Raw genomic sequence first — 18,126 nt, forward strand, 5'->3', positions numbered from 1 at the left:
GCCAAAATTAGAAACCTGGTTAATACCAAGAGTCAGTGTGAATGTGGACATGCAGAAACTTCATGTGTTGCAGAGCGAGTAGGAACAGGGCAGTCATTTTGCAGAGCAGTTGGGGAGATGGAGTGGGAGCACACCCATTGTGGTAATATACCAGTAATAATTCAGTGTGTAAGCCCCAAGAAAATACTAACAGAGGTTCTAAAAGCCTCAAATAAGGCATTGATCACAGCCTTGTGTCATCAGGAGTTGGAAGCAGCCTGATGCTCATTGTTGGGGGTGTTTTGTGACTCGCTGCACACATAATGGTATAGGAATATCATAAAAGCAATGATAAATGAGCAAAGAGAGGGAAAAATGAAATTTGTAATCCTAGACCATGTTTATAGATCAAAAACACGTGAGCACAAAGAGTAAGTAATCCTTTATATGAGCACATGCAAACAGGAGGAGAAACACTGAACAGGTTAATGATTGTTGCCTGTGTGGAGGAGAAAAATGAAAGTAGGGAATTGAGCTAAAAGGGAATAAACACATTTTAAAAATCCAAAACTTTTTAGTGAAAAGTCGTTCCCTCTGCCTTTCATGATTGTATTAGGCATTTTATAATATGTATAATGGTGTTACTATAACAAAATGATAAATTTTATCAAGCCTTTCTTTGGTGGCCTTTACTTATGAGATTGATTTCAAATGCTTGCTGCTTAGCCACTCATGTTGGTTAAAATCTTCTTTTAAATAATAATTCTACAACTGTTCTCAATCCATGTGAATGGATTTGGGTAATAATTACTCACTAATGAAAAATACATATATTAATTTTTTATCCATTTACTTATTGCACCAGGCCCTGAAAATATTACTGATAATCAAGAATTTTTTCCTTAATTGACTCATTACACTGAATTTTACAAATAATTTATACAAATTGACCAAACTGATATTATAAACATAACCAATATAGAATTTTAACTAACATCTTCTCTGATGTATTTTTGTCTCATTTCCTAGTTCTAGTCTGAACTGTTAATTAAAGATCCATGAGATATATAGAAAGTCTGTTTAGTTTTACTAAGGAAATTCTATCCTTTCATAAAAATCTAATTATTTACATTTTTGAATGAAAAACACCCTCAATAATTGTTATAAATAAAATACTATGCAGAAATTTTAAAAGAAGTGAATCAGGAAAGGGGTTGAAGAGAATAAATTGCTAGTTAATGTGATCACAAGAAAAATTGAAAAGTACTATTCAGAATACTTAACATATTTTAAAAATTGAATATAATTTTGAAAAGCTTAATTTAAGAAATCATGAATTAAGTGAATTCCAAGTTGGTTTCAGGGACATGCAACCAGAGAATAACTTCATTCACATATTTAGTGACAGCTGTAATTCAGAAAATAGTTTTATATGGCTATACATATCTGAAATTTGGAATCTAGATGTACACTTTTTTGTTGAAATCTGTGTCTTTCTTCTTTAAATCAATAAGAAGTTGATGAATGAACTCAGTAAAGTGAGAGACATAGTAAGCCATGCATCTGCTCATGTCACAGGTCTGAAGAAGACACCCTGTCAGGATCCCCAAGGACACCTCCAGAGGTTTTTTATGAAGTAAAAGTGTTTTTCTCCCCCTCCCAATCCCACCCTCCCACCCCTGGCTCTTTCTAGAAGTTCAGTATGGTCATTGACTCTTAGTAGTTTACATTTTTCTCACTAGCTGGCAAATATCCCAAACTGCCCAGTGATTCCCAGACTCTACAATAACTGAATTAATTCACAGCAGAAGGAAGGTTTTTTCTAGTTATCTTAAAGGTAATGGGGGACTTCAGAGAGGAAAATAAGTGTATATTAAAGTTTCTTATAAAATTGCTTAATTTCAAACTAATGCTTAAAAATTAGAAATGCAATTGTAAAATGGCATTAAAAACACTATTTCAAATTATTTTTCTTTTATACATAAGTAGGTTTGTAAGAAATCTAATTAATGTTAAAATTCATATTGAATACATAATGAAGCCAAGAGAAAGTTACACATTTTAAAATGAGAAAATTTCCATTTAGGCCTATGTCTTATTAAAGTTGCTATTTCTATGAATTGAAGATCAAATGTATATAAATCAATAGAGGAATAAAGAGTATATGCTTCTTATTTGTACAGAATGTTTCACAGAAGGAAAAATCTAAGATTTTGCTAAATTTGGGCTGTCTGTCATTTCTTTCTTGACTCATTTCAGGCCCTGGAAAGTGAATTTGTTTCTTGCCAACTCCATCAGTGGATCGACCTGATATTTGGCTACAAACAGCGAGGACCAGAAGCAGTCCGTGCTCTCAACGTTTTTCACTACCTGACCTATGAAGGCTCTGTGAACCTGGATAGTATCACTGATCCTGTGCTCAGGGAGGTAGGTGTCAAGTCCCAAAATTTTCTGGAAATTTCTGGCATCTCTCAAGCACAAATTTGATTTTGCATATTTTTCTCTGTTAATTTCTTTTCAACTCTTTACCATACATAGATTTCAGGTTCTTATCAAAAGTAGAAAAATGGATATATGTCAAAAACAAGAAATGCAACTAGCATATTTTCTTTCTTTGATTTGCATACATTTTTACTGCACTCATACCCTTATTTTATTTTACTTCAGAATCTTCATTAGAATATCTACTGCAAGCCAGGCAAAGTGGTGCACACCTGTAATCCCAGCGCTGGGGAGGCTGAGGCAGGAGGATTTCAAGTTCAAAGCCAGCCTCAGCAACTTAGCAAGGCACTAAGAAACTTAATGAGACCCTATCTCAAAATAAAATATAAAAAAAATGGCTGGGGATGTTGCTCAGTGTTGAGAATCCTGGGTTCAATCCCCAATACCAAAAAACAAACAAACAAGAACAAATGCTTACTGCATCAAGTGTGTTTGTTATTAATGCATATGATGTGCTTGAATATGTAAATATGGGCAGTTCATAATAAAATAACCTGCTAGTGTGGGGTTTTTTAAATCAAAGTAAAATTGCAATCTTCTAGACAGAACATTTAAAGAAACATATCAATGAAATAGATGCATTTTTAGATTTTTATTCCTGTATGTTCTCAACCTAAAATATTTATGGAGAACAGTTGGGAAGTGTATAATGTAAGTATACACTTGTAGTGTGTAAGTATTTTTAGTGAAAATATTAATGGAAAATATTATTTAAATCACTTCCACTTTGAATGAAATGATTTCAGATAGGTAGAAAGAGTGGAGATAAAACAGCTGCTACATAAGTGTTTCTACAAGGAAGCAATATCCCAATCCTGCATCCTACCAATATCCACCATCTGCTGTATGCAAAACAAGTCATCCTTTCTACATCACCAACCAGTGGAATGTGTGGGGTGTTTTTTGTTGTTGTTGTTGTTGTTGTTGTTGTTGTTGTTGTTAGAGGTAGAAAACATGTAGACGTGGGAAATGAATCCCTACTAAAATAATTTGCATCCATATAGTTATTTCCTATATACCTCTATAAAACTAAAATGACTTCATTTGTATGGCTGCAAGCATAGAAGAGGGAAGGGAAGGGAAGAGCCTCATGATCATAGATCATTGGACCCTTAGGGCAGAATATTCAGAGAACACATTGCAAGGATGTTATTAGAGGCACTATTGTACTGTATTGTATGCACAGGAAATGGGATTAGGGCTAGAGGATGACTGAATGAGAGAGAAGCCAGGTATTATGAAACTGGGTGGTGAAATAGGGAATTTTCTCTACACACCTAACTTAGTATCCCTAGTCATGTGTAAACTGCAGATTGGTTAGTGGAAGATAATTTTAGCTTAATTATTATTTTAACTATATATATTTGCTTAATACTTACCTGTGTGTATGTGTATATATATATATAAATGTATTTCTTATAAACTGAATTATTCATTTAGAACCAACACCTTTTAGAATCAGAAAATAGTTGAAATAGCTTATTCATATATTCCAAGACCAAGTCCAAATTGGTTTTTGACTTTTAAACATCATAGACATTTTTGGTTCTCTGTATTTTATTACATCATTTTCTCCTATAAGTTCTCTCCTTAATAAGAAAGATGCAAGTTAATCCTGTTAGGCAAAATACAGATATATTGCACATCTTGAATATGATAAAAATATAAAGCAGCATTAAAACTGACAGAAAATAGCAGATTTTTCATATTTAAATGAGGGCAAAAAGGAAATGAAAGAATAGAAAGAAATTGAAATTAGAACTGAGACTTTATATGACTATCGTTTATGTTATTTAAGTCTTATAAAAATATCTGCTTCTAGAAAGTATCGCCATTGCTTTCCACAGTGGAAAATCTAACTATTCATAGGCCTTAATCATCAATCTGCAGGACTTCCTAATGAGACATTACATGAAATGTATACTTTTAAGTTTTTCTGTTGGGTAGGAATGGTTCAACCACATGTTTATTTATTTCATAGATGTCTGAACAGTTATGTTATGCCTGCTTATTACCTCCTAGTGATGCAAACCATCTAATGTCAGCTGTAGTGCCTCAGTCCAAGACACTTTCTCCTTCCAGCATTTTCCTTCTGAGTATATAATTATCAGACACTAGGTTCCATTAAAGAGATTCTCAGAATTACACTATGGTATGTGTGTTCTTGCCCTATGAGTCCCTCTGTCATATCCCTCACCTGGACAGCTCTTAGAACACTAGATGTGAGGGAGCACACACCTGGGATACTATTACCTTCTTTCCCCAGCCATAACAGGCCCAAGCACCTGCCGAGCTTGTGTCAGCTCAAGAATGCTTAAGAAGATACTTCATCTCCTCAAAACCAATAGGGACCATTTAATATGGTGTAGACATAAAAGATTAAATGACTTTAAGGAATATGAGTTAATTTCTTCTCTCCCACTCCCCGTCATTACTTCTTCTAATACATTCCCAATGATATTAATATTAGCTAACTAATTAGAACATGGTTACTTGGAAAGCTGTGGAAGAGAGAGAAGTAGTATGAGATGGTTCAATATGATCAGTTTTAAAAGTTCATTTGGCCTGCTGCGGTGAGGCCAGATTGGAGGGAGCTGGGAACACCTGTGAGAGTGACAGGATACAAGGGAAGCTGTCCTGACAGAAGAAGATCGAAACTTAGAAGAGGAAGTGGAGATGGATGTAAGGATCCATAATTAAAGTGGACAAGATTTAGTGGCACTCCGGATATGGAGGGGTACTGAAGAAGAGGGAGTTTCCAGGGTGACTAGTAGGTTCTGAGTTTGCACATCAGGGTGGATATGATTGTGTTTTCTGAGACTAGATGGAATGGAAGAGGAACTTGATGTTTGTTCATCTGAAGCATGAGGCTGGGCCAAGTGACAAAGGGCTTCATTAGCATCCTAATGTCTAAGCATTGTGTGTCCTTAGCTAAGACCTTTGAATATGTTGCTTAGGCTTCATAACCCGGCCCCCTTTATTTTAACTGTCAGCAGCATTTTCTGGGGAGAATTTCCTTTGATATTTTTCACTAAACTCTTAGGGAGGGCCATGACTCAAAGAAAGTTTAAGAATCACTGACAAGGATGTTTCATCATGAAGCCCAAAAACAATAGTGATGAATGGAAATTTCCTATTCAGCCTCATAAGAGGGAGTTTACACCTCTTCCTAAGTGCCATTTTTTCCTGGGCATCTTCCCTAATCGTCTGAGACCAAAGTGATTCTCTCCCTCTCAATTCCTCTATCTCCCACCATGTGTGCATTATTTCTTACCTTCTTTTTTAAGCTTAGCCTTTCCAATAGAAATAGCTAGCAATATTAGCATATCCCCAAGCTTGGATGATTTATATAATTATCCATGTGAAATTAGTATTGGCATTCCCATTTTATTGGACGAGGAAACTGAAGTTTAGAAAATGCACCCAAGTGGTCAATAGTAAGTGGCAAAACTGTGTTTTGAACCCAGTCCATTTGACTCCAGGGTTTGTACTGCTTCCCGCTCTCTTGGTGAATTCTGTTGATTAGCAGACATCATACTTATGCTTTGTAGCTGACCTTGTCCTTTGTGCTCAGGCCTTACTGAAAGAATCAGAGCCCTGCATGTGATCAAACCCTTTTATAAAATGACCCTGCTTAAGCCTGGGAATAAAATATAGTAGAGTGAATCAGGACATTATTACTCTATGTACACATATAATTATACCATCAGTGTAATTATACATCATGAACAACCAGAAGAATGAGAAGTTGTACTCCATTTATGTATGATGTATCAAAATGCATTCTACTGTCATATATAACTAATTAGAACAAATTTTAAAATTCTTAATAAAAAAAGTAGTTCAGAATGTTAACCTTTGTGTTAACCCAGCATCACACATGCAAAAAAATAATGATAATAAGTTAATGTTTTTATTGAGCTCATTACAATCCTTTTATTTATAATGGTTATCTTCATATTTTTAAAATATGAAGAGTACCACAAAAATAAAACCAAAGGAAGGCTGGTTATATTAAACTCCAGCTAGCCTAAGGAAGACGTTTTTCCCCCATGCTCAAATTATAAACTGATTTTAAAATAGAACTAATTAACATAGGAATATCTACATATTTTTTAAAATATTCTATAATCAACTCATAACTTTGAGCTTTGAAGTTAGTGGTAAAACTTGAGAAATTGCCTAAGGTTATTGATTCATTCTTCCTTGACAGGTGAAATCATGAAGCAGCACTAACCACAGCAATTATGGCATTAAAATGTCAAGAAATTAGAGGTCAGAATAACAGATAATTTTCTTCTCTATGTCAGATTAAAAATTGACATTCTTTTGACAGTTTAGGATTTCTGGCTGGGAAAATTATGACAGCTTAACTTATTTTATACTTGTAAAGCAGTAATTGATAATAAACTTTATCATGACAGCCTCTGGGCAGAAACATGACAGTACAGTTCTGGTACAAAGCTTTTCTTAATATGTAAACACTAGATCTAGTGGGTAGCAGATATTATTTAAATTGTCTTTAGACTTGGCTTACATCATAATCTTCTAGACATTTTTTTTTTATACATGAGCTCAACTGACTATTTGGCAGTGCTTTTCAATCATGATAATGAATATTCTTTTCTTATCCTTTTTAATATATTAATAAAAAGTTATGATTTGCTTTATATTTGTACTTAACTAAATGATGGCCGAGAAACTCCATGTGTGATCTGTGTTGGGGAAAAAAAAATGGATCCTGAAATCATCAAGTCACATGGTTTTCTGACTCCTTGCTACTTGATTGTGGTCCAGAGCCAGCAGTATCAGCATCAGCTGGGAACTTGATAGAACTTCAGATCAAAAGCTCGGGTTTCCCTGACCTTCTAACTCAGAGCATGAATTTGATGTGATCCATAGGTGACTTGTTGGAGATATTCAAGTTTTAGAAACACTGCCCTACCAAAGGTATATTTGACTCAGTTGGAAAGCTTCTTGTTTTCCTTACAAAAGTAGAGAGAATGGTATAATGAACCCACCTAAACCTCTCACCCAGTTTCAACTCATCACATCTGCCTCCCAAGTCCTGCCCCCTCTGCCATTTTTGAACACGCATGACATCCCCATCTAGCCCCATCTAACCTGCCATCCGCTGTATCCTCCCCATTCCATAGATATGTCATAACATCCAGGGAGAGGCTTCAAGCAAGTTTATTTGGGGGAAAAAAAAATCTCTTCAGAAAGTTTACATACTTCCCTAGTTTAAAATGCTAATGTAGCCTAATACTCTTATTAAATATTTTTCCCAAGGACACAGAGCTTTATAGCATCAGAACCAGAACTTAGGTGAGCTCAGCTGATTCTGGAATCAGTTTTTCTTTAGTCTCATTACTTCATAAGAAATTAAAATTAACTACACATACTAAAACTTACTAATTTGAGAGCTAACCTTCCTTCTCCTTACTTCTGAAACAATTCTTAAATATTAAGGGAAGCCTAATATGTTATTTCCTTTTCACTAATGTAAACTCTGTGTTTTTCTTTCTCTTTTTCCTGTGTTTTTGAATGTGTTAAAAATTTCAACACATTAAAACTTTCAGTAATTATAGGAAAAAAATTGAGATGATTTTTAAGGAATTTTATTAACCACTTTGTTAATCATTTGTTCAAATTTCTCTCAGAAAAAAACATAGTTCTATCAGTCTTTGAGGATTACAAAGGCTCCATAGTATTGTGTCATAGTTAGTAATTAGTTTGCAGCAGAGATTATTAATTAAATGAATTCCATGAAATTTTTTAGTATGCTTTTATAATGAGTGAAAAATATTTCATGGGCTGGGGCTATAGCTCAGTGGCAGAGTGCTTGCCTAGCATGTGTGAGGCCCTGGGTTCAATCCTTAAGCACCACATAAAAATGAATAAAATAAACATTCTGTCCATCTACAACTATAAAAATAATTTTAAAAAATATTTCATTCTAAAATTTTTAAAGAAATTATCACACTTACTATCAGACATAATGATACAAGCCTCTCTGCCTCAAACAATGATATGTATGCAGGAGACCAAAGAAAGGGTAGAAAGTGGGAATCCACTTATAACTTGTATTACAGCCCACCATTAGTATTTAATTGGCATTAAGCCAGTCACTTAATTTGTAGGTTCCTTAATTCTGTCCCCTAAAAAATTATGGAAGAAACAAAACTTAATTCACAGAAGAAAATATAGGAGAAAATACTTTATAAACTATAAAGCAAAACACAGACATTGCTTTTTACCTAAGAGCATAATTAAATAAAGTATCTTAGAGGAGCTTTTGTTTTAATAGTTTCTCTCTATATAATTCCCAAACCATCAATTTAATTTAAAGAGGTTTATAATAGCAAGAGGTAAAATCAATTAATTTGTGCCTTCTCCTTTAGTTAAAAGAGAAAATCATACTTTTATAATTTCTTTTCAGCAATGTCTCCCAAAATTCTATAAAAGGGCCCCTAATTGCAGACCTCTTGTTGCCAGTAACTCTTTCTTTCTCTTGATCTAAATTAGTGTTAGCATTTTTTCACTTATGATTATTTATATTTTTAAAGTTTTTCTTTCAAGGAGATTAGTCTTCGAATTATCAAGTGAACTAGCATAACTGCAGCACTGGCACTACAGTTGTATCTATTTAGGAAGAGAGAAAAATGGAGTTAATATTCCAACAGAAGCTGTAAGCTCACACCAGACAAGTTATTCACAAGATACTAACTTCTGAGCTTGTCACAAAACTTGTCATCATACCTGTAGTAGATATCACCAAATTGAAAACGATTCAAATGACTTCTCTTTGACAACAAAAGGTATGAATTTAAGCCTATCATAAAGTACTGTGTTGCTGACAGCTGTTAGAACATATGAGCCATGCAATGTTTATTTATAGACACACACATTTATCTATTTGCATTTAAAAATATTAAATATTACCAACAGTTATAAAACTATGAGGCCTTTTTTCTAATTTCCTGTTACTGGTTCCTTGGTTGTCTTAGATATTTTTTTCCTTTATCTCTCACTTCGATCTGACAGGGATTACAAAGCATCCCTTTGGATACACTGTGGTGAAAATATGCCCATAGGAAGTACAGTAGATCACTTCAGTTTTCCTTTGTTTTCTTGCCGAAGAATTTCTTGCTACTACAGAGAACTGACATGATAGGGCTGTCAAGAACCAACCTGACAAATATGTCTTTAGCCAAAAGAGCTGCAAGGCTAGCTTTCCAAAGGAAGATGAACTCATAAAATGTATCAGGAAAAAAATTAACACACTTTACATCATGATGATATAAATTAAAGTATTCATAGTGACCACATTGATGGCCTCTGCAGTCATTGCTTATTTTTTTCTGTGAATTCATATTCCCTGTCCTTCCCCCATTTCTGACTTCTTTCTTTAGTATGACAAAGGATATCAACCACCCCCTGGATCTGCCTGAATGAGTCATAACACAATGTTGTTCACTTCCAAGTGCCACAAGGCCTAATTGTCTTCAAATGAGCTGTTCAGGTTTCTTCTCCTGGGCAGCTATTTGAGAAATTATTGCATCAAATGAGCAACAAAATGGCTATAACCATTTTCATTTTCCTTCTATCATTACCGGAAGGAACTTTAACTGACCTGAAATTTTTAACAAATTCAAAAGCCAGATTAAAGTAGAAAGAATGGCCCTACATTTTAATTATTGGAATATAAATACACTTTAGGTGTTTCATAAAGCTAAAAGATCATTTTGGAGGCAAGAAGACTATCATGAGCCCTAAAACTAATAAGGGTATAGATTTGCAAGCATTTGTTACATGTCTCTCATCCAGAGCAATAAGGTTTGTTGGGAAAAGATTTGACAAAGTTTCAATACAGAAATTAGTATCAAAGAAATTAATGACACACATTTAATTTTGATTACTTAATAAATCTTTAATTTAGGTTTATCTTTTCTCCTCATAATTACTGCAGCCCCTAGCTAGTCTGTGGCCATCAATCGTTCCCTACAAAAGCATAAATAATGCAGCTAGTCAAAGTCAGATGTATGTCATTTATGTGAGCAGTGCTTTTTTTCTCCTCTTTATGTTATTTTTATTGTGTGGTGTTAAATGCTAATTATTGATTTTCAGAAATTAACGGCAAATGCTTTCACAAGCATCCAAAGTCATATTTGACTCCAGGGAAGAAGGGTGAAAATTGCATCCTGCTGTTTGTTAAAGAAATAGCTGGAAGGGATTTCCTTATCTTCTATGAACATAGATTTTAGTTATATTACACATTTGTTACCTCAGCATAAATTAACAATCATTCAAAACATATTACATGCTTCAATTTATAGAAGTAGACATCACTCAATCTAAGTACCTAAGCATTTCAATTAAATGTTTAGGACTCATTTTTAAAGTTCTTAAACATATTGATAATGAGCCTATTTAAAAGCTATTTGAAATCTCAGTGTAGTCTTTCTAAAGTACTGTTTCTATTTATGTCAAAAGCAAAGAAGAACCTTTTGTTCTAATGAATACACACAGTAATATTTTTAAGCTGAATTTGCTTCAGTAAAAGTATATGTTTTTATTTTGGAATGTTTTTACCCCCTCATCGTGAACTTTTATCTCAATATCATTCCACATGCCAAACAAATCTATTTTAGTTTTATCATTTTCATTATTATTTTCTTTCCATGATTAGAAATTCTAAGTAAACTTGTGAAGACTGCCCTCTAAACCACTACTTCTCTCTCATTTCTCCTTCTATACCACTATCTCTCCTTCAGCTTATTCCCTCCTTTTCCTTCTCCTCCTGAATCAGCCAACATAGAATTTATTTTATATAAATTTATTCAACCAGCAAGAGTTGGGCAGGAAGGTTGTCCTGATTCTTCAGACATAGTTGAGCATTTCTGAGTCAAGTTCTCTATTTATGTACTATATAACGATCAACCCCAGAGTAAACAAAGAACCAAAACCTGGGAGAATCCTTAAGAGATCATCTACAAAAAACCCTTATTTTTGAGTTGGTCAATCTCTGAATCATCAGGGAAAAAAAAGTATTTCTATTCTCTTTGTGAATATTAATAAGCATAGATTGTAAGAAACTCCATAGCTCCTTCTAAGAAGTTTATACTAGGTGTTTATTTTTTAAATATTCCAAATCCTCAAAAAATGTGTCTTGCCTGGATATAATTTTATTTTGGTCTGTACTACCTAGATGTAGAGCAAAGATGACCAGAACTTCTCTCATCTGTTATACCTTAATACCATCTTGCTTGTGTCAGTCAGGAGCTCAGCACGTGACCCTGTCAGAGGGATAATGAAAACTTCCTTGAAAAGGAAGGAAATTCAGACACATGCCACAACATACATGAACCTTGAGGACATTTATGCTAAGTGAAATAGAAGGTCACACAAAGACAAAATATTGTATGATCTCATTTATATGAGGTCCTTGAGTCATCACATTTATAGAGACAGAAAGTAGAATTGTGTTTGACAGGGTCTAGGAGAGAGTAGAGTGGAGAGATTTTGTTTAAAAAGTACAGAGTCTTATATTGGCAACATAAAAAGAGCTCTGGATAGATTGGATGCATAACAATATGAGTGTCCTTAACACTACTGCACCATATGATTAAAATCATTAAGTTTTAACTTATGGGTATTAACATTTTCTTAAAGCAATAAAGAAGAGAGTCTAAAATGATCCTAGTTACAAAGATATGGGAGAGATAAAGTGATTGAACAAGGAAAAATGTAGTTCCTGGGAGTTACCACTCCAAGACCATAGGGGAAAAGGAGAGGGAATCATTACCAGAACCTGGCAAGAGAAGTAAGAACTGTGATCACAGAGGAATACAGCCTAGGAGTAAGGAGAGCTATACAGTAAATACATTGGCCTCCTGTCTCCTGATCTGAACTATGTCATTGGTGAACCCAGGGGGATGTTTGAGAACAACAGAATGTTCTGAAGCTTTCCATGGAGGCCTCTGGCCCACAGCCACAGAAGGTATCCAGCTCAGCCATCTGTCCCCTTGGGCTGTTCACTTCTCTAGACTAAGCAGACTTATGACACCGAGGTAGGTCAGCCACCACCAACTACATTAAAGTGCATGCACTTTTCTGACTTGAGTAAACTTACACTTATTTTAAGTAGAAAAATTAAATGAGCTTGCCACCAGAGGCGCTGAACTGAAACAAAGAGAAAATATTATGAAAAATAGTTATAATACTGATCTTCAACTTTACCATTCATGCTTCTATGCACATTCCGCTAGATATTCCACTTTGAAAGCAAGACAGTGTTGAGGCCTTTGAATGGCAGGCATATGCCATTTCTGGGAAATGTATGTGGAGGCTAAGTATTGCTTTCTACAAGTAACTGTCCCCTTGTTTTAAAAAGAAGAAATGCAGATTTGAAGTAGTTCACAATTGTTTGGCATTATAGGAAGCAAGCTAGTGCTAAGTATTTTTAAATGGTTATGTAAGCAAAGCTGAACTGTAAATCTTCATTCAGAAATATGTATTAAGATTATGGAATGGGTGTAAGACTTGATAGGGGGAGAAAATAGGTTTGGTTAATGGATCTTTTATGGCCCTATGATCTATCCTTGAAAGTTTTTCAAAAAAAGTGGAAAGATCATTTTGTTGCATTTCCCCTATTCTTGTTTTTAAAAGAACAACAAATCCCAAGCCCTACAAATGGTTTGTGTTGAACTTTTACATTTGAATTAAAGATTGTTAAACATTAAAAGAGAGAGAGAGAGAGAGAGAGAAAATATTCTGGATGGAATATTTTCTGTCCAGAGGAAATAGTGTTTATCATTTTTCACATTAATTTGTTAAACAGTTATATAATGTTATCATAATTCACCATTCCAAGGAGAAAATAGAAATCAATAGGATTGCTATTTAAGTTTACACTAAACAAATGGAACCAAAAAACTAAGTCAGAAAATAAATCAGTAGATTTATTAAATATTATTTATTAAAATAAATTAGTAGATTCCTCAAATCTACTAATCTACTAATTAAAGCAAAAGTAGTCCTCTTTTACTGGAGTTTCCAAATATTTTGTTTAAATTTTTCAGTAATTTTGCTGGAATAGATTTTCAACCTTAATGTAATTGATTGTTTAAACAAAAGGAAAAATATTTGTTCTTTTATTGTGGTTTCCATAAAAAACTAGAAGCAGTTGAATATAAAATGCCATTTTAATTTTTTATAGTTTATAAAGCAAGAAATAATAACGTGCACATATTATTTGCTTGATTTACTTTGCTCCTGGTTTTGAACATTAAAAAGCAATACTTTATATGATCTTGTTTTATTACAACAATAAACCAGAAGCAAAAGCTTATTAGTTAAAATACACTCTGCCATTAAGTAACCTTTCCTTTTATCACTTCAGACTTCTCAAAGTCCTATTGGTTTTTGTTGTTGTTGTTTATTCTGTATTGTTAGTATTCCAAGTAGAAGAGAATGATAACGTAAAACACATACATATTATTTTTGCTCTGTGTGAAAATTGTATTTTCTGATTAATAAAAAAATGACACTTTCAAATGTTAAAAGCATTTTAAGAAAGAATTTTTAGTTTTGAGATATACTCAAAACAAGGAAATTTCTTGAATTTTTTCCTGTGTTCCCAATCATTTGTACCATTTTTTCCTGGAATTTTCTAAAAATTGTCAGTGAATTGACTGATTATTTGGACATAAGAGTCAGCACTTTTTTAAATGCTGATTTTTTTTCTTCTACAAATCAATTTAGAAGCTTAAGTAGAGCAAGGGGAATAGTTGGCACGGAACATTTGAAAGCCTGCATTGTTAACTCACTTGTATTTCTCACAGCGCTGTAGATCTGGTGGCTTTTCATCTAAAGATACTAAATTACCTTTACAAAAAAAAGAATAAAATGATTAGGAATTGTAAAAATACTATCAGAAAAATATATCTGGGTTAAATTTACTTGCATTATTAAAAAAAAAAACAAGATTATCCTAAAATTTCACCACCTGCATAGCTAAAAATGTTTGACTCCTAAATTTTTACTTACCTTTAATTTTGCCACTTTCACTTTTTTCTTGGTTATGAATCTTTCATGTTAACAGGCACATATGAGATAACTAATTATTTTTTCATTTCCTCTTATGAGGACTTAAGTCCAGGTAGTTCATAGAGGAGGAAGAAAGCTCTTAGAGCATTTAGCACTTTCTTGGAAGGAAAGGCAAAAAGGAAACAAAGCAATTAAGCAAAGGGTACAGAGTCAAAGGGATACAATATATGTCCCACCACAGCTCTCACACACCCCATCTGTGCATATTTATGAAGACATCCTCCTTATACTGATGAATTATCAATGGTGTTCCTTCTGAGAATCCGGGTAGATTCTATCCCTCATTGGCCTCCCAACTGGGCTTCTTTGTATAGGACATAGAAAACCACCTAACTATGAGGAGCATGATCCACTAGAAGGAGTTTTATAAGAATATGTAGGAAAAAAGGAGAGCCTGGAAGAACATGTTGTTAATTTTGTAACTTGGTAGGTAGGTCCTGAAGTGTTTTTACATATGAGAGCTTAACAAGACTTAGGAGTGAGATAATTAGGATGTAGAGAGGAGACAGAAGACAAAGTATCCCTAATAGGTACTTTCCCTAATGGGAGCTTTATATTGCAGAAAAATAGTTAAAGTGAGTGATATGTCATATGTGTGTATGAAGTCTGAAAATCACATACATTGTTCAAAAGTACATATACTTTGTTCATCCATGCATAGCTTAGCTCAGTACACATTTGTGTTTATTTCTCTGCCTATCCCTGTGAAATTCCACACATTAAAACTTCCTTAAGGAGTTAAACATACCTATTTCTTTATGGGTCTTAGCTGGGAGAAAAATAAATGCTGAGAACATGAAAACTGATCAGTAAATATTCAACAAAACAATTTCTATAAGAATAAGGATTCATATAACAAAATTTAAACTTTAAAGAAACTAACTTAAATGTTTATGCCTCTCTAAACAATTCTTTGTGAAGGACTAACATGGTTTTCTTTACACTGTTCATAAGACACAATTGAGTTTGGACATGATCTGAATAATTAGGTTTTATTACAGGTTTGACAATAACATGATAGATTCATGAACACAGGAAATAAATACACTAAAATCAGTACAACCATTTGGGGTATCAATTGAGCAGTAAAACTAAATACATTCCTACCACATTACTCAGCAAACCTATTTCTAGGTATACACCCCACAGAAAAGTCCAATCAAGAGACACATGTAAGAATTTTCTAAACAACTTTATTCATAATAACCTGAAACTACTAACAACCCAAATATCCCTCAACAGGAGAATTTATTAGTTGTGTTAGACTAAAACAATGGAATGCTGTACAACATTTAAAAACACACAATAAAAAGAATGAATCTCAGAGACATTATACTGATCAAAAAAAAAGACAAAGAAAATATGTACTGTGTGATTCCATTTATCAGAAATTCAAGAAAAAAAACATCAATGGTGATAAATATTAAGATAATGATTAGCTTAACAGGGATGTGGAATGGGAATAATTGGTTTGGGAGGGGCACAGTGTTATCTGTACAAATGTATACTCTCCTGCTACCACCACCCAGTCAGGGTAAGGAGACTTCCAGTTCCATTCCAAAGTGCTCTGTCTTCAAAAGGGAAGACAAAGGTCTGCACAGGCACATACACATGCACACACATGCTCATTCAGCTACTTAAGATTAGTATATTTTATGTACTTTATCAGTCCTAAACCTTTACTAAGAAACTTGTAACTGATGCACAAAGGAAGCTTAAGTCCAAAATACCAAATTCAGTGATTACAAAGGCGTAAGAAACAATGTTGTTATTTAAGTATAAGCCAATCCATATTTTCATGTTATTCTACAAAAAGGGTTGTTCACCAATGATTATGTGGTATTTCATATTTGTAAAATATGGAAGGTTTGGCAGCCATTGGTTTTGAAAATTCTAGTTTGTGAGCATATATACATGGTAGATTTGTATGAGATGTAAGCCTTATCACTATTTATTATATGTGCAAATTTCCTATACTTCCTTGATTCTAAGATGCGTATCATTTTCATACCTCAACACTCCCAATGCAATTTGTTTATCATTCAGTAATGTATCATGGTTTAATTGGAGCATTTCCTACTTCTTAATGGTATGTACAATAATGATGTACATAATGGGGGTAGTATTGGGTAACATCTTGGATTCTGTGAAGTCTGATAGACGGACTTTCAGTTTTTTGCCATATACTTTATGCAGGATCATGAACACACATAATTACTAGATTTCAAAAGGATTCACACACTCCATAGTTTGGAACAACCAGACAGAGAATAAACAAGTGATATAGGCCAACCAGCAGTCCATGCATGGGTCCAGGGAGTGATGGGCCTTACAAAAGGGCAGCTGTGCCTTAGCACCAGGTAGTTTTGCTGTGCAGGAACACTGATATTGCCAGATCTTCTAATTTGGGGAGAAAAGTGAAAAAAAATCCAATTTATTGTATGAAATCTCTTAAACTGTAAATGTTGACTCAAATAGAAATCCTGTCCGTGATCTCTCTAGCTCATGGATGCCAGTGTGTGACCTCATTTGGAAGGTAAACTCTGTGAAGGCAGGACTCACTTATCTGTTTTGTTTGATGAGTATCACAAATATCTGCAATTCTACCTGCTGTGTAGCAGATGCTCAATAAATATGTTTTATGAATAAAGGTGACATTGAATCTCTCTGATACATGCAGAACATAGAGGAAGAAATTATAATTTATGTAATTTTTTAAATATCACTTTTTATAATACAGGAAGAATTTCTAATAATTGCTCCAAGTAGCATTTTAATTTGAGGTATTGATTTGGAAATTATTAATGGAACAATTCAATATTTCAAATTGTTTTTTATGCTGCTGACTAGCTAATTCTTACTTAATCTCCAAACTCATTTCATGTCCTTTTTCTGGAAGTCCCTTTCCTAAGAGCCTACTCCCCCTTCTACTGTATCATCCCTCTGAGTTCTCAGGGCAGTCTGGGCTTGGCTTCAGCCCAGTCCTTGTACCTGCCATGTGCACTGATAGGCACATCTTTCCTTCTGGGGTTGCAAACTTCCTGAGGGCAGTCTGGTGTCTGAATGTGTATCTCTTGACACAGAGTAAGCATTCAACAAATGATTGTCAATATTTTTTGTGACATTCATTTGCATAAGTAAAGGACTTTGAAGCTTGCTCTAATTCTGGCATCTGTACACTTTTTTTGTTGTTTTTTTCTTTTTTTTTATTTTTAATTTTTTATTGTGGGTTGTTCAAAACATTACAAATTTCTTGACATATCATATTCCACACTTTGATTCAAGTGGGTTATGAATTCCCACCTTCACCCCATACACAGATTGCAGAATCACATCAGTTACACATCCATTGATTTACATATTGCCATACTAGTGTCTGTTGTGCTCCACTGCCTTTCCCATCCTCCACCCTCCCCCCTCCCCACCTCTCCCCTCCCCTCCCCTCCTCTCTCTCTACCCCCTCCACTGTATAACCCTGAGGGTCTCCTTCCATTTCCATGCAATTTCCCTTCTCTCTCCCTTTCCCTCCCACCT

The 18,126-nt window shown here is 34.1% G+C and overlaps 1 protein-coding gene and 1 long non-coding RNA gene across 14 annotated transcripts in view; both read left to right on the forward strand.

The window, feature by feature from the left end:
- The window catches only part of Nbea (neurobeachin), a 646,499-nt gene that overhangs the window by 600,939 nt on the left and 27,434 nt on the right, over positions 1-18,126 (forward strand). For all 13 annotated transcript variants that reach the window (XM_048800828.1, XM_048800832.1, XM_048800829.1 and 10 more), the window contains one exon: positions 2,239-2,406. In XM_048800828.1, the coding sequence (XP_048656785.1) occupies positions 2,239-2,406 (168 nt within the window). The remainder of the gene's footprint in view (positions 1-2,238; positions 2,407-18,126) is intronic.
- LOC125616131 lies at positions 2,418-15,619 on the forward strand. The gene is made up of 2 exons (XR_007346756.1): positions 2,418-13,439; positions 13,477-15,619. It is a non-coding gene; the product is annotated as an uncharacterized LOC125616131 (long non-coding RNA).

This window comes from Marmota marmota, unplaced genomic scaffold (assembly GCF_001458135.2).
Source record: "Marmota marmota marmota unplaced genomic scaffold, marMar, whole genome shotgun sequence".
Taxonomy (NCBI): domain Eukaryota; kingdom Metazoa; phylum Chordata; class Mammalia; order Rodentia; family Sciuridae; genus Marmota; species Marmota marmota.